This window comes from Alligator mississippiensis, chromosome 11, assembly GCF_030867095.1.
Source record: "Alligator mississippiensis isolate rAllMis1 chromosome 11, rAllMis1, whole genome shotgun sequence".
NCBI classification, from domain to species: domain Eukaryota; kingdom Metazoa; phylum Chordata; order Crocodylia; family Alligatoridae; genus Alligator; species Alligator mississippiensis.
In genome coordinates, this window is record NC_081834.1 from 50,590,888 (window position 1) to 50,612,602 (window position 21,715).

Sequence of the window (21,715 nt, forward strand, 5' to 3'; positions counted from 1 at the left end):
TGAGAATTGTACCCCTATGCCAGCAGTAGGCAATGTTTTTTGGCCGAAGTGCTGAAAAACACCATAATGCATACCTTGGAAGGTGCCAGAGTGCCGGCATGGCAGAAAAACAAAATGAAGGCAAGGGGTACATGGCAGGATACCCTGATTATGCCCCTTTGTCCCCCACCCGAAGCCCCTGCCCCCCAGGCCTATTGCCCCTTGCCCCCACCCAAAGCCCCTACCCCCCAGCCCAGGCTCTGTGGCTGCCAGTAGCTACCCTGGCTCCGGTAGCTGCTGCCAGCGACGGAGCCCAGGCTGCTTCCAGCAGGACTTGCAGCATCCCAGCTGCCTGCTGGGAGCAGCCTGGGATCCCGGCTGGCAGCTGCTCCCCAGAACCGGGGCCAGCTGCAGCCGGGAGGCTCTAAACAGCTGTGCCGGGCTGCGTTATCAGCTCTGCACTGGCGTGTGCATGCATGCTTCATAGCAGACAGTAGGGGAGGGGCCTGAGGCAGCACAGCTCTGGTCTGTCCCCCACTCCCGGCGCAGCTGTTTGTAGCCAGCCCAGGCTCAGGGCAGCTGCAGCAAGAATACACAATTACACAAGAACACACTTAGTCTAATTATCTATCACATCCTAAGTACAACAACAAAAATACGAGGGCTGAACTTTATAATAAAGGACAGGAATTTTATTCAGTTTGGCTCCGGCTGTTGGACTGGAGACAACTGCACCTCAGACAGCGGCTTCTGATTTTCTTCGGACGCCCGCAAGAAGAAGCACCTCAATACCCAGAGGGGAATGGGGTAATGCTTACCAAACAGAACAGAGGGCCGCTACTTTGCATGAAAGACACACCCGGAGGGAAAAGCCTGGGGAGCCAACCCTTCCTGCTCCAGTGGCAGACAGAAGATCTCTCGCAGTGGCAGTGCCCAGTACCAGGAACCTCCGCGGTCCACACAGTTAACCAGCCACTCAGTCTCTCCGTCTCTTGATCTCTCTTTCTCCTTTCTGTACACAAGCACCCTGACTTCTTTCCCTCTTGCAGTCCCACCTCAGTTCAGCCACATACATGCACCCTGCACACCAAGCTCAGATGCTCCCAGTCCCACACACACCCAGACACACAGAGTTTCTGTTAATCAAGAGCCCTTTATAGGGGTAGTGCACCCTGCACACCAGGGCTCTGCACATGGCACATGGGTGTGCGCACAGCACTATCCCAGGGTCTCTTGAGGGTGGGTCAGATAAAGGTTATCTGTTGACCTACTTAACATACACTAAATGAGGCAAGCCCCGATTTCCACCATCACACAACAAGCCACCCAAAACTTTGGCTTGTCTGGGATTTAACCTCACACACATAAAGCAAGTCATACCCCTAGACAAGCAAGTTCCCCGAAAACTAGGCATGTGTGGGATTTGAAAACCGTACTTGTCACACCCAAAGCTAGAAGCATACCCCTGGACCAACGAGCCACCCAGAAGTGTGATTCATCTGGGATTCGAGCCCGGAAACTCACAGACAGAGCGAGACTCATACCCCTACAGCAACAAGCTGCCCAAAGTTTGGGCTCATTTGATATTTGAACCGGGGACCTCTCGCACCCAAAGTGAGAACCAAAAGCCCAGACCAACAAACCACCCAAAACACAAACTTGTCTGGTATTTGAACCCAGGACCTCTTGCACACAAAATGAGAATCATATTCTTAGAGAAGCAAGTCATCCAAAACTTGGCCTTACTTGGGATCTGAACCCAAGACCTCTCATACCTAAAGCAAGCATCATAACACCTGACCAACAAGCTACCCGAAATATGGGCTCAGCTGGGTTTCCAACCAGGGACCTCTCACACCCCGGGCAAGCCTCATACCCGTAAAGCAACAAGCCACCCAAAACTTAGAGCTTGCCCGGGATTTGAATCAGGAACCTCTCGCACCCAAAGCGCAAATCATAACCCTGGACCAGCACAAAACTTGGGCTCATCTGGGATTTGAACCCGGGGCCTCTCGCAACCAAAGGGCTCGCCTGGGATGTGAAGCCCGGACTTATCTCACCCAATGCGAGAATCATAAACCGAGAGCAGCCAGCCCCACAGAAAAAGGTCTTGTGTTGGATTTGAATCCAGGTCCACTCACACCCAACATGAGACTTGTACCCCTACACTGATGAGATACACAAAACTTGGGTTTCTCCAGAATTTGAACCCAGGACCTCTTGCAGCCAGAGCAAGAACCATACCCCAAGACTAACAAACCACCTGAAGTAAGGGTTTCTCCTAGATCTGAGGCTGGGACCTGTCTCACCCAAAGCAAGACTCATATGCCTAGACCAATGTCCCACCCAAAGCTTGGAATTTGAACCTGGGACCTCTCACACCCAAAGCAACAATCATAGCCCTAGGCCAACAAGCCACAGAAAGCTTTGATTTTTTTGGGATTTGCACCCAGGACCTCTCGGACCCAAAGTGAGAATGAAACCCAAAGACTAGCAAGCCATCCAAAACGTGAGCTTTTCCGGATTTTGAGGCTGGGACCTGCTTCACCGTGTGCGGGCTGGGAGCGGTCCGAGGCCTTCGGGGGCGCACGGCAGGCTGTGGCCAGCAGCCCTGGCACGTGGGTCGGGGAATGCAGGCTGGCGGACTAGAATTAGGCACGGACGCGTAGCGGTTGATTAAAGATTATTTTACTTACACCGTAGATGGTCGTGGTGCAGGCAGGAGAAAACTTCACTTAAGTTGCAGTTACAAAACTCGTACGAACAAGACCCGTAGAAAAACTCGAGCCTCTTGAAATAACTCGGGCAGAGCTCTGGATACACACACGAAGCTTGTTAGGCTCCGTGGACTCAGCACGCAGGGAAGGGGTTCGCCGAGGGATAGCATTTCGGCAACAGGGAGAGGCTAGAGGTTGATCAGGCCCCTATATCCTTCTTAAGGCACACGCTGGGTTCATTAGGCTCCACAGCACTTAAAGTTCTTCACAAGATGGATATAAAATCCTCCTCCTCCTCCAACTTGGGCAGAAACCGCTCAAGCCTCTTATACGGCTAGCAAGCCAATCGCTAGCCGCCACGTGGGAATAATTTAGAAACAGCCAATAGCGGGACACAAATTTGCATGCGGGTGGCGGGAACTCCTTTGCACCGGGGTTTTCTCTATGCAACTGAGAATTGCACCGTGCAAAGAAAGCTCCTCATGGCGGGAAATAATTCTGCAGTGCCGAAGCACACACAAAATCATACCCTTGGGTTATGACACACCGAAACTGGGAATCATACGCCTAGACCAACAAGCCACCCAAAACTCAGACTCATTCAGGATTTGAACCCAGGATCTTTTACACCACAAGCAAGAGTCATACCTGTAGAGCTGGCATGTGATTGTCTTCTTATTTCCTGCTGCTTCTCCATGTGTTTAGTGTAGGCCTCTATGCTCCTGGTCTGTAGCTTAGGCACTTGAAATAGAATCGCTGTCTGATCACATTTTGGGCACCTGCCAAACTGCAATAATGAGTGGCCTGTCAAAGACACGAGCTGATCCTGAAGCATGAATGAGACATGTTGGAAAGTTCCTGACAATGCTGTAAAGTCTCATGAGAAAAAAAAAGGTGGCACTGCCTTTAAAAACAAGCCCAAAACAAGCCTAAACCATTTCAAAACCAAAATGACCCCCCAACCCAATGGGAGGCTATGGGGATTTTGAGATGGCTATCTGTAGGCTGCTCCAGCTCCAGACCACACTGTTATTGCTACAAGATCCCAACCCAGCTGTGGCATGTGTCCCTGCCGGGGCTGGCCACCATGGAAACCCCAGCTTTGTACTATCACAACACGACTGCTGCTGGGGCCTCCATGGAAACTGGCCCCAGCCATGTGGGCTGCTGAGAAATGGAGTATGGCAGCTAGCCGGGTCTGTCATTTTGCCCACTCCTGAACTATAACTTTTTTGAAGTCACCTATTACAAAAAAGCCCCAAATAAGTGATCTCCAAATAAAACAAGCCCCCAAATATCGCAACCAGTGAGTCTCTCACAAAAATAAAGTGACTTAAAAATAATAATAAAAACTTGATTCCACTTATTATAAGCAGACTTGGTAACCTTGGGTCCCTGTAACAACTTGCAGGTTCCCCAGGGCTGGAGCACAAGCTGCAGTGGGCATGACTGGGAGGGAGGACGATACCAGGAAGCTCCATGTGCTCAGAGACGTGTAGTCCCCAGGCTCCGGTGCGGCAGGCAGAGAAGCAGCACACACGACAGGGGAAGAGCCCAGCGTAGGGGCCAGGTGCCTGGGCTCTGGAAGACAGAAGCATCCGGTGTCCCTGTGCTGCAACAACCCCAACAGAAATGAAGCCAGAAACAGGCAGTAGGGGAGGACACTGATATTTTTTATATGGAAGTTCAGGTCTCTGGCTGGGGAGACTGAGCCTCAGGGCAGTTTCTGCTAATCATCTCTTCCATTTCTCCTGTTCCCTCAGCTCTGGGTCCATGGCACCAGGCAAGAGCACCCATCTCCAACAACACTGCCCGGAAGGCTGCAGACCAGGCCCATTGCATCCAGGGTCTGTCCCCCGTCTCCCTCCCCACAATGCTGGACAAGGGGAAGGAGCCAAAGTTTGTGTCCCAGGAACAGCAAACAGGTGAGTGTTGCCTGACCTGAGCATTTCCAGTTATGTGCCTATGGTCTGCTTGCTGTATAGATGGGGAAACCAAGGCACAGGTTTCCTTGTGTTGGTGGGAATGTGTCCTGGGGGGGCCACTTGCTGTGCTCCGTGATGGATCTCCCTTCATGCCCTTCCACGTCCCAGGGAACCTCCAGCTGTGGATAGAAAAGGAGCTGCAGATGGAGTAGTATTTTTGGGAGTGGGAGGAGGAGGAGGAGTGGCTTCTACACCAGAGACAGAGGCTCAGGTAAGAGGAGGAGGGAGATGAAGGGCTTGTACTCAGGCCCATATGGTCATTGCTTAGAGAGTGATTTAAACAAGTGTTTGAACCATTCATACCTGCAAACCTTTCCCACCACTGCAGAAGTGGGACTAGTGGAATGGGCAGCTGGCAGATACAGACAAGTCCCTTGTCCAACTCCAGGGCATCCACAACCTGGGGGTACCGCAGGGGAATGTGGAGCCCTGGTGCATGCCTCTGTCCTCTGGAGTGATGCATGCATCTGTGGGCTAGCTGAGAGGTGGCTTTTGGAGCTGTTGGGGTATGGGTATTGGATGTGCACGCACACACTGGCATGAGCCCGTACTCTTGGAGTTGATGCCCCCATGAAATGGTGTAAATATTAGGGCTGTGTGAAACACCATTTCATTTCAGCTTCTGTTTTGATGGGACAGTGTTTTGTTTCAAGTTTCATTTTGTTTCGAAGCACTGTTCCACAGGGGCAATGTGTAGGGGGTGCATGCAGGTGCATGTGCACCCCCTGAATGTGACAGTGCACCCCCTGCAAAAAGACACTGCGGGCAGCGTCTGCAAGTGGTCAGCAATCCCTGATGGCACCACTGCCGGCGGTGCCTGCGGGTGGTCGCCAGTCCCTGGTTGGTTCTCGCCACCCTTCCCCCCCTCACTGCTGCCAACAGCTCTGGTAGCATCTGTGGGAGCTCCCTGCTCACCGCTGCCGTGCTCCCAGCACTGCACTCCTGCTGCCGCCAGTGCAGCCGTGCCCCCCCAGCCGCCAGGGGCACGCACCATTCATGCTGTTCTGCTTCGTTTTGTCAAAACTGTTTTGCTGTTTCGCCCATAGGCTATAATGAGGAATCACAAAACTGCCTATAACTTTGTCATTTCTTGCCTGACTCGAATGAAAACAGCAGGGAGGATAGCTCCTGCTTAGGCCACAAAGCCTGCCAAGTTTCAAGGAGATAGGTGCAGGGGTTTGTGGGAAACTGCACCTCAAGCTGCGGACAAGCAAAACTTGTGACAGGACTCTGTGTGTGTGTGTGTGTGTGTGTGTGTGTGTGTGTCTGTGCGTGTGTGTGTGTGTGTGTGTGTTAAGGCTCAGCTGTTTTTCTATCCCCCCACCCCCTCCAAGAGCACTGGGATTGGGAGGGACCTCAAAAGAATCAGTCACTGGCCAGCTACACAGTCAATATCCCAGCAGTCCTTCCCCCTGCTCCCTATCCCTCTCCTTAGTTTCTGGTTCCCTGTAGGGAAGCCCAGCTTCCAAACATTTAGAAAGGTTTGAAATGTTTCAATTGTCCTCATTTCATTTGGAGGCTGTTTCAAAGCCTTTCGTTTCAATTTTGCTATTTCGAGCTCAGAATGAGTAAAAACAGTGTTGAAGCAACACACCGGGTGACATTTCGCACAGCCCTAGTAAATATGTGCATTCCATTTGGACTGGAGAAGGGGCTGTGTATGCATGATGCTTCTAGTCATGTGCATTCATGGACAGGCACGTACGTGTGCCTCCTGTGTCCCTACGTCAGGGCAAGAAGGGGTGGCTGCCGTGTCTGTGGACAAGTGTCCTGGGGTCACTTTCTGCTGCCTGCACTGGCCCTTCCTGTGCTCTCTTCCTGGTCTGAGGAGTCTCCAGGTGTGGGTGGAAAAGGAGCTGCAGGTGGAGCTCTCGTTTTGTGACCTGAGCGGGAGGAGGAGGAACGGCTTCTGTGATACAGGCCAAGGCAGAGGTAAGAGGAAGGAGGGAGATGAAGGGCTTCTTCCATGTGGCTCCAGAGATCCAGGTTTTCTGTTTCCCACCGAAAACCAGAGAAAACCACAGATTTCCCCTTCTTATCAGACAAAACGTGGATTTCTCCTATTAGCAGAGAAACCCGGTGGTGGATTTCCCACTTTTGCAAACAGCTCTGCAGGCTGATTGAGCTCCAGCTTCCAAGAGCTGTTTGCAAACAGGGTGGAAAACCCCCAGCCCTGCCCCGTGGAGGAGGGGACGGGGCTTGAGGCTCTCAGTCAGCCACAGCTCGGGCTCAGCTCAGCGTCACTCTTCCTCCTGGAGCCTGTGCGCCAAGTGGGGCTTGCAGGGGCTGGGAGCTCCCTCTGGCAGGGCTGGGGGGTTGCAGGTCATGGCTGGGGGCACCTAGAAGCCGGCCCCAGCCCTGGCTGAGCAGGCAGCAGCAGTGGTGGAGCAGCTCTGTGCTGTTGGGAGCAGGGAGTCCTGGGTCCCTAGCCCCATAGCCCTGGCAGCTGAGCCCCCTCTGGTGGGGGGGGGCTGTTGTGGGGGCAGTGAGGGGCACCAGCAGGGCTGGGGGTGGGGCTGCAAGGGGTTTTTAATTGTAATAACATTTTGGGGGGTTTATCAGAGAATTTGTGACTTTTTAATCGGAGAAAACTGACCTAGCAAGTTCAGTGGAGCTTCTCAGATTGGCCTGGCTTTCCACCTACACACAGCTCGATGTGACTCTAATTTTGTGCTGTGGAGGATTTTCCCATTTATGTCCTGTTTGTTCACTTTGAGTCCCTAATGAGTTTGCCTTTAGAAGGCAGTATTGTATCAGGGATTGTATCTTTGATGTGTAGTTGGCAGCAGATGTTTGCAAGGCTTATATTTAATCAATCGTATAACCCGCGAATCCAACATCCCAGGGACGTGCTAGCCTGCACTTTCTGCCAAAGGCTCTCGGGGCCGGATCTTTAATAATGATGTCATTCCAGCTCAGCAAGCATGTCCCTTCTACACGGCTCTGTGCCTGGTTCTCGCTGCAGGTGAGGCCTGTATTCGGGCTTTGCAAAAGTGAAACTAACAGTGTTCTGGATTCAGCCGGCAGCCATGGCCGCAGGAAACCCTGTACAAAGGCTCCAGGAGGAAGCTATTTGTTCCATCTGCCTCGAATATTTCAGGGAACCGGTCACGTTGGACTGCGGGCACAATTTCTGCTTAGCCTGTCACCCAGTGCTGGGAGGCATCAGATAAAAGCACTTCCTGCCCTGAGTGCAGAGAAATCATTCAGCAGAGAAACTTCAGGAAAAACAAGCAGCTGGCTAATATTGCTGAACTAGCCCAAAAGCTAAGTTTGCAGGTAGCTGAGGAATCAGGAAAAGCATAGAGGTTGTGTGAAAAACATCAAGAGCCCCTGAAACTCTTTTGTGAGGAGGACCAGACTTCCACCTGCTTAGTCTGTCATGTCTCCAGGGCTCACAGGGACCACAGAATGGTGCCAGTGGAGGAAGCTGTGCAGGAGTACAAGGTAAGAAATAACTTCAGGACATTGCAGTTTATAGCTGTGGGGTTTGGAGCCCATTTTAATTGAACTTTAGGGCTGAATGTCATCACTGTCAGTCAAATTAGCAGCTCCATAATAGCCCTGTGTGAGTGTAAGGCCATTCATTGAAATTTAGGAGAACTTGATTCAGTGCCTAAATCTAGCACAAGTCCTCTTTGTGATTTTGTAGTAGGGTTGGAGTGCTGTAGTCGCTGTGATGATCAAGGGCCGTGGTGCCAGCCTTTTCACCCCCAGGCAAGAACAGTGGCCAGGTCCTATCACTGGTCCCCTTGTCCCCCCTCATCCCCCCACTCCGATGCAAGCTAGGTCACGTTCCAGCCTGCCACTGCACAATGGCTGGTGGAGGGAGTTGGAAGAGTCTATTATTTCATTATTTGTTTAGTATATGGCACTTTTAAAGTGATATAAATATACTCACACCAAGAAGGCAAGGGGCTGTATTCTTATAATTATACAGGTGGGCTAAGTACAGACAGTCATAAAGCCAGAGGCTGAATCCATTCAGTCTTCACAAGTGAATCTAAGCTGTGTAGATCGAACCAATAAGCAAGTGAACAGACATTCATTTTTAATTCTGGAAATGCAGACACATGCCTGCAGTGGCCCAGGCCAGAGGCTGTCGAGGTGCTAGAGAACACCACCCTGCTGGGCTGTAGCAGACATCTTGGGTCAAGGCTAGCCTGCCCACCCTAAGACGGGGGAGCAGGAGGGGGGAGGTGCAGAGCATCCTGCAGTGCTCAGGCACTGAGTGTTAACTTGAACCTGGAGAGGATCTGGGACAGATGTTCAGTGAAGTGATTTAACCTGAATCACTTAAGTCTGATACTACATGCATCCAGGTTTATTGTTTTAGCATTATGAAAGTGGTTTATGTGCACTGAACTTCTGTTGTGTTCTAGATTGGAACTGGTTTCTGGTCTCTCATACCAGTTTATATATAATTTTTGTCCCTAACTGCACAGTTAAAAAGGCGCAGGGTGCTTATGCAGACAGGATATAAGAAATCAGTCTTAATTTGGCTTGACTTGGGTGCTGAAAAATGTTGGCACTTTATAACAAAGGCAAATTTTATTTGGCTGCAAGTTACAGACCTAAAAAGGGCACTTTAGCCATCTTTTCATGTGCTGTGGGGTGGGATGGGGGTGCTTTAATTAGAGTGGCTCTTCGGATCTGCTCTAATTAAGGTGCCGGCAGTGTCTTGTGTATTCACCATCCTGGGCTTCCAAATGGTAACAGGGGGCATGTGTGGATGAAATGGGCCCTAAATTGAAGCAGTGGCTTTTAAAAAACACCTCTTCAATTTAGGGCTGATTAAGCCTGTGTGTTGTGCGCACACACCCTGCTGACTTACCTGTCTCTCCAGCAGGGAGGGGAGGACGAGATGCCGGCACACAGCATGGTCCCTGGGGTGCAGGGAGCTGGTGTTTCCCTCCATGGCAGCGGTGCCCCCCCCACCAGACAGCACCTGCCCACAGGCATTTGGCTTGGGTCGTCCCGGGGGGCACTGCAGCTGCGGAGGGAAGCACTGGGCCCCTGCGCAGCTCAGGCAGGCAGGCTCTGGGGTAGAGGGAAAGATCAGGCTCACCACTTTTCTTGGGTGGAGCTGCTTTTCTGGGCTGCTGTTAGGCTGCCTGCAGGGCTTCCTGTGGAGCTGCGTAGAGCCTGGTGCTTCGGTCTGCTGTAGGAACAGCAAACTAAAACTCCTTAAAGGAGTTTTAGTTTTCTGTGCTCCAAGTCATTTAAGGTGCGTTATGCCTCCGTATTTCTTACAGTGGCTGGAATTAATGTGCAATATGCCACCGAGGTGTGCAAACACCAACACCGTTAAAGTGGTGCAAAAGCATTTAGCCCACTTTAAAGTGTTGTGCACACACGCCTCTCATTTCGTCTACACATGGCCAGGGGTGCTTTAACTAAAGCTTGTTCAGTGAATATATGTGAAGCCGAGGCTGCTGGAGTGTGCTAATTAGTATGGTCCAGCAGACCTAATTAATTGAGTCTACTCTAACCTGTTCTAATTCGAATGCATCAGAGTAGGTGTCGGACACCTGCGTAGGAACCCTTCTTGTGTGAAAACTTGCCTTACATTTCTCCCAGCTATACAGTTGGTCACCAAAAGATATTATGCAAGAAGCAAAGGTTTTTTGGTACTTCCTAAGTTGGGGATGCTCCGCTCCCTGATCCACACGTAAATCCAGCCCACAGAGTCATGGTATCTAGCCTGCGGGGATCCCCATGGGTTGGAAAATGTGGTTGTTGGGGAGTGGTGGAAACTCTATGCAGCTGGATCCAGCCCCGCTTGGACCCTTGCTGTGTAGCTGGATTAGGGCCAGGCCCACCTGCTGGGTGTCAGGATCAAACCAAGCTGTTCCCTGTCCCCCACACTGCACATCCAAATTGCGGATGCTGTGCCCCTACCCTCCTATGTAGCTGGATCAGGGTCAGGATCCAGAAAAAAAGAACCACAGGGAAATCCAAAGCTGAAGTGGAGAGATGAGCCAAAAACCAGGGTCAGGAACCAGGAGAACTAGAGTACGGGAGCGAGGAGACTTGTAACAGCAGAACCTGCAGACCAAGGGCCCCAGACAGTGCTAAATGGCTAGGTGGTGCTCCCAGCAGGTAATCGGGGTGCTTGCTGCCCTTAAACTTAGGCAGAATGTATTAATTTGAGCTTGCTGCTGGTGTGGTTGCTGCGGTACTTGGCTGAGGTTGGCCTGCCTGCTCAGGGTCCCTGACAGCACTGGGCTCAGGTTGGTCTATTTGGTCAGTGCCCCTGATACACAGTGCAAGTGAAGCTCCCCACTGCCACAGTGCTGCCAAAGCCCCCTTGCTCATGGGCCATATGTTGCTGACCTCTGCTCTATACAATAGAGTTCACTGACATGTAGGTGATTGGCAACAGTTGAAGAATCTTTATTGCTGATTCTTAATTGCCATTTCTTGCTTTTTTTTCTTTCGACCTCAACATCCTTTCTGAAAGCAGAGGCTGATAAATCCTGCTCCGCAGAGAATTGCCACCTATCTTCCCAATGGGGGCAAAGACAAGTTGTCCTCAGGGGAGATGGCAGCCCAGTATTCATGCATAACTTTGTCTGTGCTATTACATATGCACATGTGGATGCCCCTCTTCCCCCACCCCACACACGCTGCATTTATTCACATACCACATACATCTCTCCCCCCAAAATTAGCAATCGAAAATTGGGATATGTGTCTTAAATGATTAAACTGATTTCTAAACAGTTTAGTTAAAAATACATTTTGACATAGAGGTACCTGACATTATTCAAATGGGACTACTATACACACTTGCGGAGTCAGTTCTGTAGTGGTTGCAAACAGGTGGGCTTGTGAATAAAAAAATAAAAGTGTTTTATATCTTCTTTATAACTTGTTATATTACATTACTTATTTCCAAGGAAAAAACTCTTTTTATTTTTCATTCTGCCTTCACAAAAAAAGGCATATTTTATTTGCAGGTCTGTGGTATGTGACAAAATACAGTGTATACTTACCTGCTCTCTCACCTACAAAGAAAAATCTCACTCCAAACTATTTGCCTTTACTCAGGAAAAAATTGAGACTCAGCTAGTGATTCTCAGGAAAGAAAGACTGAAGCTTCAGAAGTTTATAGTGAAGAAAGAAAATGTACACCAGAAATATTTGGTAGGTACCCACACAGCATTTCCTATATACCTGCTGAGTTAATCTGGTTTCTTCTCTGAGTCTCTGTGGCAATATTTCTCTGCCTTTGGTGGGTGTGACTGAGTTTCTTTGTGATAATGTGTTGTTTCATGAGAGGGGCACATGTGTGGGTTTGTGTTTAAATGTCACACACTGGGCACATATACATAAGACGCTGTAATGCCCAGTAGCTTATTCTACTGTGCATTAGTGTATTGCAGCACAAACCATGCTAATGTGTTAATGCGTAGTGAAATTATTCTAGTGCGCATCAAGTGTTGCAAAAAAACGTTCACTTTGCTACTGTGTATTAGCACAGGCTAATGCACCTTTGTGTAGTACCTCATATTCGAGGTACTAAACTTAATATGCAGTAGCACAGGTGCGTAAATGAACGTGTAAACATGTCAACTGACTACTGGGTTACTGAAGTCCCTATCTAAAGCTCCAAGCCTGCAGTTACTCATGGTAAGTAGTAAACTTCCCCAAGCGGTTTCTTTAGGTCCTGTAGAATATACGTTTTTTACTTATCTTCTGGCTAGGATAAGGAATGGCATGAGATGATTAGAGAATCCCTAATACACATGTGATGCAAACAAAGAGCTTTAAATGCCTAGCTGGAAACTGAGAACTTAGAGGGTTGCATTTAAGTTTTCCCTGCTGCATACCCAAGCCTTTCTGAAATATCCACCAACTCTTTCCCTATCTCTGGCTTGTCTTTTTTCTGATTTGTATCTGTTTGTTACAGAATCATGTACAAGCTAAGAGGCAAAAGATCACAAATGAATTTAAAGAACTGCACCAGTTTCTGGAGGAACAAGAACAAATCCTGCTGGCCTTGGTGAGAGTGGTGGAAGAGGAGATTGTGAAAGAACAGAAGGATTTTGTCACCAGGCTCTTGGAGGAAATAGCTGGCCTCAGTGAGCTGATTAGTAAGATAGAGGAGAAGTGCCAGCAGCCATCGAGTGAGTTCCTGCAGGTAAGATTGTGTTAGACGCACCTCATAGTTGTGCACAAGGAAAAAAAGAAGCTCCTGAAGTGGAAACCTGGGAAAATAAATATACTGTTGCTAGCTCAGGAAACCATCCTTCATCTGGAAAGGTCTTAAGTATGCTCTCACCTTCAAGATGATGTTGTGCTTGGTTGCTTTTGTGCACGAGGACATTTTGATGCAAACAGTGCCTGAAGCCCAAAGCAGGGAGGCAAAACAGGTGGGATCCTCGGTGTAAGGCACTATAGAAATCAACTCCATTTTCTCTCTCTTCCTCCTAGGACATTAGAGACACCTTGAGCAGGTATGTGATTCCTTCTTATGCCCCCTCACACTCGACTGTGCAGGGAAGAGATGCTGCACTTCACTTTTACACTGTATCTCCCTAGTGCACAGGAGCTGAGGTTTCTGTGGTGGAGGTTTCTCACTTGGGATCTTCCTCCATTGAGATTCATGCTGAGATTACAGCCTCAGAGGAGCCTGGAGACCAGGCTGCAAAATCTAGAGCCTAAAGGGAAGGATTATTTACGTTACAGTCATGAAGAATTGGCTTCTCTAGGTGTCACAGAAGAGGGAGTTTGTGTCTCTTGCCTCTGTAACAATGGTAACAGTCCAGTCACTGGAGCCTAATCTTTGCTTGGATGTTCAATATGATATAGTCTGTATTTTCTTGGCCTAATTCAAAACGGCCAATTGCCTTGCTCTCAAAGACCAGCAACACCTTTGTCACCCGTTGTCCTACCTTTTGGGCCCATAAAACAGTGAGGGTCAACCTTTTTGGCAGGAGTGCCTCCCTGAGTGCTAGTCCCACCTCCTTCCCCTGAACAATCTGCAGCTTTGCTTCCTGCCCAACGCTCCCTGCCTAACCTGCTACTCTGTTCACTGCTCCCTGCCTTATCTGCCATTGTGCTGCCTGTCTCTTCCATGATCTGCCATGTACCACACACAAAAAGCTGCTCATGCCACTTGTGGCACTTGTGCTGCAGGTTGACCATCCCTGCCATAAAACATCATGAACTACAGAAAAAATTCAGGGCAAAAACAATTAAAAAAAAGACCAAAATAAAAACCAGTGGGAGGGAGGATAGTATTTTCCAATATCCATTTCCCAAATTATTTATTACTTAATGTCTGAACAGAGCTACATGAGGAAGGGCGTTACATTAACAAAAGGAGATTATTAAATCATGCTGTTGTATGTAATTGCCATTTTATAAGTTCAGTAGCTCTATAAGAACTGAATAGTCATGGATTGATTAAGGACTGAATAAAGTGTATTTATTCCCTTCTAGGTATGAAAATGTCAAGTTTCAGAAAGCAGAGTTTTTTTCTATAGACCTTCAAAAAAAAATCCACAATTTTGCTGAAACATGCAAAACTCTAGAAGATACAACAATGAAATTCAAAGGTAAAAGGGGCTAAAAGGTGTAATATTGATTCATGTAATTGACCCTGTTGTTTGGAATTGAGATTTGGAAAATTTCAATAACAAGAGCAGTCCTGTTATTGCTAGAAGTGAGGAAGCATGGAATCTCAGCTGTATTTTTTTTCTTTTTAGATCATCTCTTGGAAGAAATGGGAAAAAATAGAGGTAAACTTCAAAGTCTGAAAAGGCCACATTTTTTCTTAAACTGAATACACAGGTTATGAAGGAAGTAATGAGTTTTGTGGGTAATAACATTTATCAGACTATCTACATAGTCGGGAGAGATTTAGACAAGCTTCCTAACAAAAGCTAACCTTTCAAAGGTCACCTATAAACAGGCTGTACTCTGGGTGCCTACAGATTATTTTGAAAGCTTTTTTGAAGCAGAATTTAAGATTAAAACAAAACCTCTAAATATTACATTTTCTGATCAAACAAAATATTACAATTTGCTGAAAATGATATTCCTCCTATTTTGCCAGAAAAAGCAAAAATATCATTTATTGATACCCTGCAATCCTTTTTTTGTTTAGCTTTTTAAGTTGGCCAATTAAAATAATGCACTTAGCCCCATGCAAATACTTGGTGTGAAGTATAATGAGGCAGGCATGAGACTTCCATTTTTGTGGGCAAATTGATAAAACACAGGATTAGGATTCAGAATACCTCAGTTCTGTTCCCATACAACTGATAGTCTCGTGGTCAGCCATCCTATGTCCTCTCTCGCCTCAGTTGCTCCATGTGTAAAAGGAGGTATTAACACTGACATTTTTTGTACAAATACTATTTGTAAATACTTAGAGAGTTGATGAAACAAACTCTATAAGACAAAGGCAGAAGGTAGAGCACAGTGATGGCTTGGAAATGAACTTGTTCACAGAGGCATGAGCTTTTGTAGGCAACAACCTACTTTGTCAGAGGCTGCCTTGTAAGTGCACATCCACAAGTGCACACATGCAGGGACTTGCATTTGCTGTGGCGCAAATAGCAGTGGCCATTATTTGTGCCACTGCTTTGTGCCCCAGGGCATGCCCCTACATGCTTGCTCTGGTGCATGCCAAATTGTCCCAGGTGAGGTAGGGGAGGCTGAGGCTTGCACCTGTGCTGGCCACAGTAGCCTTACCTGGAGTCCCGGGGAGCCTCCCAGGACCCCAGCAGGGCCAATCTGGCTGCATAGAGCCTGGCCAGTAGGCAGAACATGGCTCTGGGTGGCCTGGCTTCATTTCTGGTGATGCACACAGCAACAGTATGCAACACACTGCTTTTTTTGGTGGGGGAAAGCTTTTTTTTTTTTTACACTGGGACCTCCTGGTGGTGAATGGTGGCATCACGCTGCTATGGGTGTACATGCACCATGTGTGGCTTGTGGCACCTCAGACCCCATGTGCACAGTTGTCTGGACATGCCCTACAGTACTGCCTTGCCCTTCCTTTTGCCTGGCTTCCAACTAACACAACTAGCAATGCCAGAGCAAGATACTGTTTCTTGTAAAGGCCTTGTTGGAGTAAAGGAATAAAGAGGAAGAGTATAAACTTGTCAGCATAATAATAATAATAATAATAAATTTCTGACTTTCTCCCCAGTGGACGTTATTTTGGATCCAGCAACAGCTCATTCAAACCTAACCTGTCTGAAGATCAGAGAAGTGTGGAATACAAACAGGCAGAACAAACTCAGCCTGACAATCCTGAGAGATTCAGTTCTGCTCTGTGTGTGTTGGGCTCTGAAGGGTTTCTGGCAGGGAAACATTACTGGGAGGTGGAAGTGGGAAATCAGGAAGGCTGGACAATTGGGACTGCTAGGACATCAGTGAAGAGGAAGGGATGGTTCTGTTTTAAACCTGAGGAAGGAGTTTGGGCTCTGAGGCAGCGCTGAAACCTTCTCCAAGCTCTCACCTCTCCTCGAGTCCTTTTGACTCTCACAAAGAGACCCACAAAGATCAGAGTTTATCTGGACTATGGCAGGGGGCAGGTGTCATTTTATGATGCTGATAATGGAACACCAATCTTTACTTTCAATGATTCTTTCAATGAAAAAATCTTCCCTTTCTTTTCACTTTGGTCTCCAGGCACATACATTAAACCGTATTCTTGAAAGGTAATAAATACATTACATAGGTTATCATTTGTCCTACTATAGGATAAGATATCAGTTTACTGAAGTGTACATTTTAAAGAACCGTGTAAAAAGCTAACATGCTGGAATTAGTCTCTTGAACATTATTGCAGAAGAGAATTTTATAATGCTTAACAGACAACCTAGAAGTGATGTACCCATTTCTCCTATGATGCTTGCTCCTTTGTTACAACTAAAGGAGCAAGCATCATAGATTACATAGTAATAGTACCACGTATGTAGCATAAATATAAATCATTTTAAATTCTGCCATGTATGGAGAGTAATGGCTGCCATCACTCCCCAGAAGTTCCATTAGGATTTTATGATGAGTCTTCCCTACAAACTGTCCAGTTAGCTCCCAGTTACTTCTACAGTTTAAAAGTAATCCATAAAAGAATCAAATGGAACAATGGAGCTGAGATAGAAATGTGTTGCTCCTTTCAAAGGCTGGTCTTAGGCTACTCATTTTGTGTTTTCAAAGAAAAAAGAACCCCAAGAAGCAATTACTCAATGGGTGTGTCTACATGTGCATTTATGCTGGTTTAAATTTAATGTGCAGTAAATTACTGCGTAGTAAGTGGGAATAGGCCAGTGTCTACATGTGCAGGCATTAAAGCACATCAATGCTATGTGTGGACTGACTTGGGACTGAAATTAGTCCCAAATCAGTCTACACACACAGTGTTACTGCGCAGTAAGGCGTCTACATGTGTGTTACTGTGCAGCAATTAACTGGGCATAAATTTGATACCTGCATAATGCAGATATCAAATTTATGGCCAAGTCAGCATAAAACACCATATTTACTGCACAGTACAGGTGCGCATGTGTAGACATTTGCCCATAATGCACAGTAATTTCAGTTCCTGCACAGTAGATGTGCAATGTAGACACGGCCATTGTGAAGTAGTTGTTCAGCAGCTGTTAAAATAGTCTCAGAAAAAAGTGTGCCTTTGTAGGGATCAGGTGTTGGTGGCACAAACCCAGGTTTGATGAGGACTGCTCTAAAGCTAAAAATTCCTTAATAGTAGCCTTGAAGGAGTACAAGTCTAAAAATGAGTGTCAGTTTCCAATGGATCAAAAAGATTATATTAAAATAAAAAAAACTTATAGCTAGAAAGAAGAAACAGTATCAAGGGAGGCTGTGGCAGTTGCAGGGAAAAATTAAAGTTAAAAAAGTTTCTTAGCAGATTATAGCCAAAGGAACAAAATATATATATAATCATAATCCCTGATGTGTATATTCCTGAAGAAATATAGATTTTGTTTTTAAAACTAAGTTTAACAACTTACTTGCATTTGCTAAGGAAAAATTATGACTGTCTGCTAAAGAAAATTGTGTTTGTTAAATATCAAGCAGATCACAGCCTCACCTTTGAAACTCAGGTAGGTCGTGCATATCCCTATTTAGTAATGGAAAGGCCCCTGACCTTGGTTTTATGTCCCCAGAAATCTTCAAGGAATTTGCTGATGGGTGGTGTCCAATCTGACTCCCCAAAATTGATATAAATATTTTACAAGGCATCTATCCTAAGTATTGCACTGGAAATATAGTCCCAAGTTTTAAAAATGATGAGTGAGAGTCTGCAGGATATTGTCCAATTAATCGTATGTGTGTTCTAGCCAAAATATTTGGAAAACAGTCATCTACATACATGGATCTCTGATGATAAGACATTTTGAGAAAAGACCAGGCCAGTTGCAGAGAAGGCTATTCTTGTATGGGCCACTGCTTGGCGTTGTATTATCTGGTATCAAAATATGTGAAAAAGACAAAATCATTTATATGTAGCCTTCATAGATTTAAAGGAGCTTTTGATTCCTAAAAACAACTAAAATTATAGAAGAAACTGGCAGTAATGTCACCAAAGCTTTCCTGGAATTAATCATTGCTTACTATTCAAATATAGCCTCTAGGGTGTGTTACCAGATTGAGTTGTACCACCAGTACATATGACACTGTATTTTAATATATGTACCCTGTTTATAATCTCTGCTCCATCAGAGTCCCCTCTCCAACTTGATTGATGTAATAATGTCACATTCCTTTTAACCTCAACTCCAGTCCTATAAACTCTACTGTGTCTGCTTTTCTTTAAGAATATGAACAATTTTTCCTCTGTAGTAATGGGAGTCACTTTGGAGCCTTGTTTTCATGTCACTCTTTCCCAATGGTCTCTCCCAGAAGAGGGTTCTGTGTATGGTCCTGCTGGTTTTGTTTGCCTATATTGTCCTTATTCTTTATGTATTTAATATCAAAGGTAAATGGTGGGGTGGGAGACTCCCTTCAATCTAGTGGGAAAGTTGGTTTATTTTAATAGCAAAGTGCCAGATTTTTTAGTTTCTTACTGATGAGCATGTCTTCAAAAGAAGCCCCATTGAAGTGAATGGAGCTATTCCTATTATTAATGGTGGAATTCAGTTTAGTTTTGGAGAAACCTAAGTGATAGTCAAGTTTTAAATGCCTAAGTTGCAATTCAGTTTAAATGGGAACTTGCTCAGGATCACAGAAATTATCTGAGGTAGAGCAGGACTGGAACTTGCTACACTGAATCTCAGGCCAATGTGCTAACCCTTGTATCACGCTCTTCAATGTTTTTCAGTGAGTAAAACATTTAGCCAAACTCTCAAGTTCTTTTTCTTCATTTTTTTGTGTGGGGAGGAGCGGGGTGGATGGGGAATGTGAGAGGTGATGGAAGACAAATTATGTTTCATCCTGGACAGATAACTCTGACCACGTCTCAAACAGCTCCCTGTAGTCCAGACCCATTTTCCTTCCTATTTATCCATATTTAGAATCATATAAAATTAGGGTTGGAAGGGGCCTCAGGAGGTCATCTAGTGCAACCCCCTGCTCAAAGCAGGACCATCCCCAGCTATGTTGTTTCAGCCAGGGCCTTGTTGAGCCAGGCCTTAGAAACCTCCAAGGATGGAGTTTACAACACCTCTCTAGGTAACCTGGTCCAGTGCTTCACCACCCTTCTAGTGAGAGAGAGTTTCCTAATATCCAACCTAACTTCACTTGTTGCAACTTGAGACCATTGCTCCTTGCTCTGTCATCTGGCACCGCTGAGAACAGTCCAGCTGCATCTTTGGTACCCTTCATGTAGTTGAAGGCTGCTATTAAATCCCACCTCAAACTTCTCTTCTCCAGATTAATAAGCCCAGTTTCCTCAGCCTCTCCTCTTAACTCATGTGCCCCAGCCCCCTCACCATTTTTCTTGCCCTCTGCTAGCATTTGTGTGTCTCCTTCTATCTGTGTAACCCTGGGAAGGTATTCACCGTTGTACAGATTCTGTTCTGTCTGAAAGCCCAGTGCTACTGAGGTGTATTAAAGTAAAACAAGATTTGGATCTTATTCTCTTGAGAGCCATGAAGACAGTATAGGCTTCCTGTGACAAGAGACATCACTTCCAAAGCCATTGTTTTTAGCCAGTTGCAAACGGGATTTAGGAACATTAGAGTTTGATTATTAAAGCTAAAGTACAGCCAGCATCTGACTGAGCTAGGTGTGGAAAGCAGACTGCATGCTGGTAGCCAGTTTCCCTACAGTAAATCAATGCTGTGCTGGGGGAAGAAGAACTTTTCTTCTACTCTGCTCATATCTTAATTATTAGTTTGCACTTTCAGTCATGCTGATTTCTCATTTACTGACCTCTGCCCCCCTTTCCAGGCTCAAACAGGGAAGGGGTTGGGGACAGGGAGGTGATCTGTCAGTACACATCTAAAGAAGTGCCAGTGGTTGGCAGATGGACCTCAGTCTCCAGTGAAGCTTCAGTGCCTTGTTGACAGTTCTCAAAAGACCATTCAGGCCAGGCCAACCAGCCTTTTTAAAGCAATACTCAAGTCAATTTATTGCTCATCTCCCAGGAAAGACATTAACTCTTTCACATCCAGCAGGTGCAATACCCAAAGGAGTTAAAGAAACTCAGGCACATGTCCTTTTTAAAGAATATAAATGTTTCTGGTGTTCTCCACAAATGCTTAGGATACCAACTCTGAGCAGTCCTTGAAGTATGAGATGCAGATGCTGCTTAGTAGAGTCAAAGAAAGAAATTAGAAAAACTTTTAAAAATCTCTAAGCTGATAAGAAGTCTGCAGTTTAGGAAGAAAGACGAAGGGTCTGTCTACCCTGAAGTCAAAGTCGGGACTGCAGCTAATGGAAACATGTCTGAGATAACTTTCAACATGCTAGGTGGTGCATGGGGAGCTGCAAAGTTGTGGCTGCATGGAGTTGAGCGTGGGCTACAACACCAGAAGCTGGGTGGCTGCATCCCCCCTGCAACCCCCTCCCAGTGCTGCCACCATCCACCCTGAGCGCAGCCCAGCCTAGCCCCGCACCGGGAAGAGGCAGGCCTGCCTTGGCTGCAGCCCACAGTAGCAGCCCACCCTTGCCTTCTGAGCAGATCTGGGAGCACACACCCTACATGCCCTCTCAGGGTGGATGTAGCAGCAGAAGCTGCCCCCCCACTATGCTCCATCCCTTGCTCTGCCCTGGCTGGGCAGCACCTGCCCCTGCCTCACTGCGGAGACCTCAATCTCCTCTCCCTTTCCCCCTTCCCCCACAACAGACGTATCAGCCAGACACCACTTTGCACACTGCCCAGCTGCATTCCAGAATTGGATCGGTATTGGCCAATATGGCTCGTTAAAAAAAAAAATAAAAAAATCAGCCTTCTGCATTGCCCCCCAAATTCTCTATCAATGCACCCCTCGTTGACGTTTTAAAAAAAGTCTTTAGAAATATAAAAATACTGAGTTTTGTCTTGCCACATCAAAACAGTTTTGTACATTTCTGCCTCAAAATATTTCTGGAAACTTTGATTCACGAGTGAAATGATATGATGATTTTTTCCCTTCACATCTTGAAACGAAAGCAAAATGGTGTTAAAACAATTCCATTTTATGGCCAGATCTGTCTATGTGGAGTCACAATTTCTGAGTCTGCCTTTGTTCCAATCCTCCTTCCCCAAAAATTCCTCCTTACCTTATGCGTAGGGGACAATGAATGAGGCAAATGGCGGGTATTGACAGTAGAGTGACTGTTTGGATTAGCAGAAAATGTCCATATTTTGTATCAGTTATATGAGAAAAAGGCAGTAACTTTTCTCAGATCTTATTGTAAGCAGCTGGTGGATATTTGTGACCATAACAACAGATTGGCCTTGGGTTTCAGCTGGGACCACAGCCACACTCCCTAAATATAAACAGCTGCATTTCCTATTGCAGCGCAAAGTATATTATTGCTCCAAGAATTAAAACACTTAGCTTCTTTTTCTGCAGAAGCACATTTCTGAGCTCAGGAAACTGAAGCTTATGTAGTTTTGTTGTC

The 21,715-nt window shown here is 46.6% G+C and overlaps 2 protein-coding genes across 3 annotated transcripts in view; both read left to right on the forward strand.

Moving 5' to 3' along the window:
* LOC102560597 (zinc finger protein RFP-like) overlaps positions 1-4,548 on the forward strand; it is a 31,248-nt gene extending 26,700 nt beyond the window's left edge. Inside the window, exons 8-9 of one of the 2 annotated variants that reach the window (XR_009455677.1) lie at positions 4,108-4,347; positions 4,460-4,502. The gene's annotated coding sequence lies outside the window, so the exon portion shown is untranslated. Of the gene's footprint in view, positions 1-4,107; positions 4,348-4,459 lie in introns of both variants that reach the window. The other variant, XM_019495830.2, reaches the window with a different exon arrangement.
* A 2,655-nt stretch (positions 4,549-7,203) lies between these two features.
* LOC102561222 (E3 ubiquitin-protein ligase TRIM15-like) lies at positions 7,204-19,014 on the forward strand. Its single transcript, XM_059715046.1, has 7 exons — positions 7,204-8,128; positions 11,735-11,830; positions 12,597-12,827; positions 13,121-13,143; positions 14,132-14,247; positions 14,398-14,430; positions 15,849-19,014. The coding sequence occupies exons 1-7, from the start codon at positions 8,093-8,095 to the stop codon at positions 16,076-16,078; spliced, it is 765 nt and encodes a 254-aa protein (XP_059571029.1). The 5' UTR covers positions 7,204-8,092; the 3' UTR covers positions 16,079-19,014.
* The last annotated feature ends 2,701 nt before the right edge of the window (positions 19,015-21,715 follow it).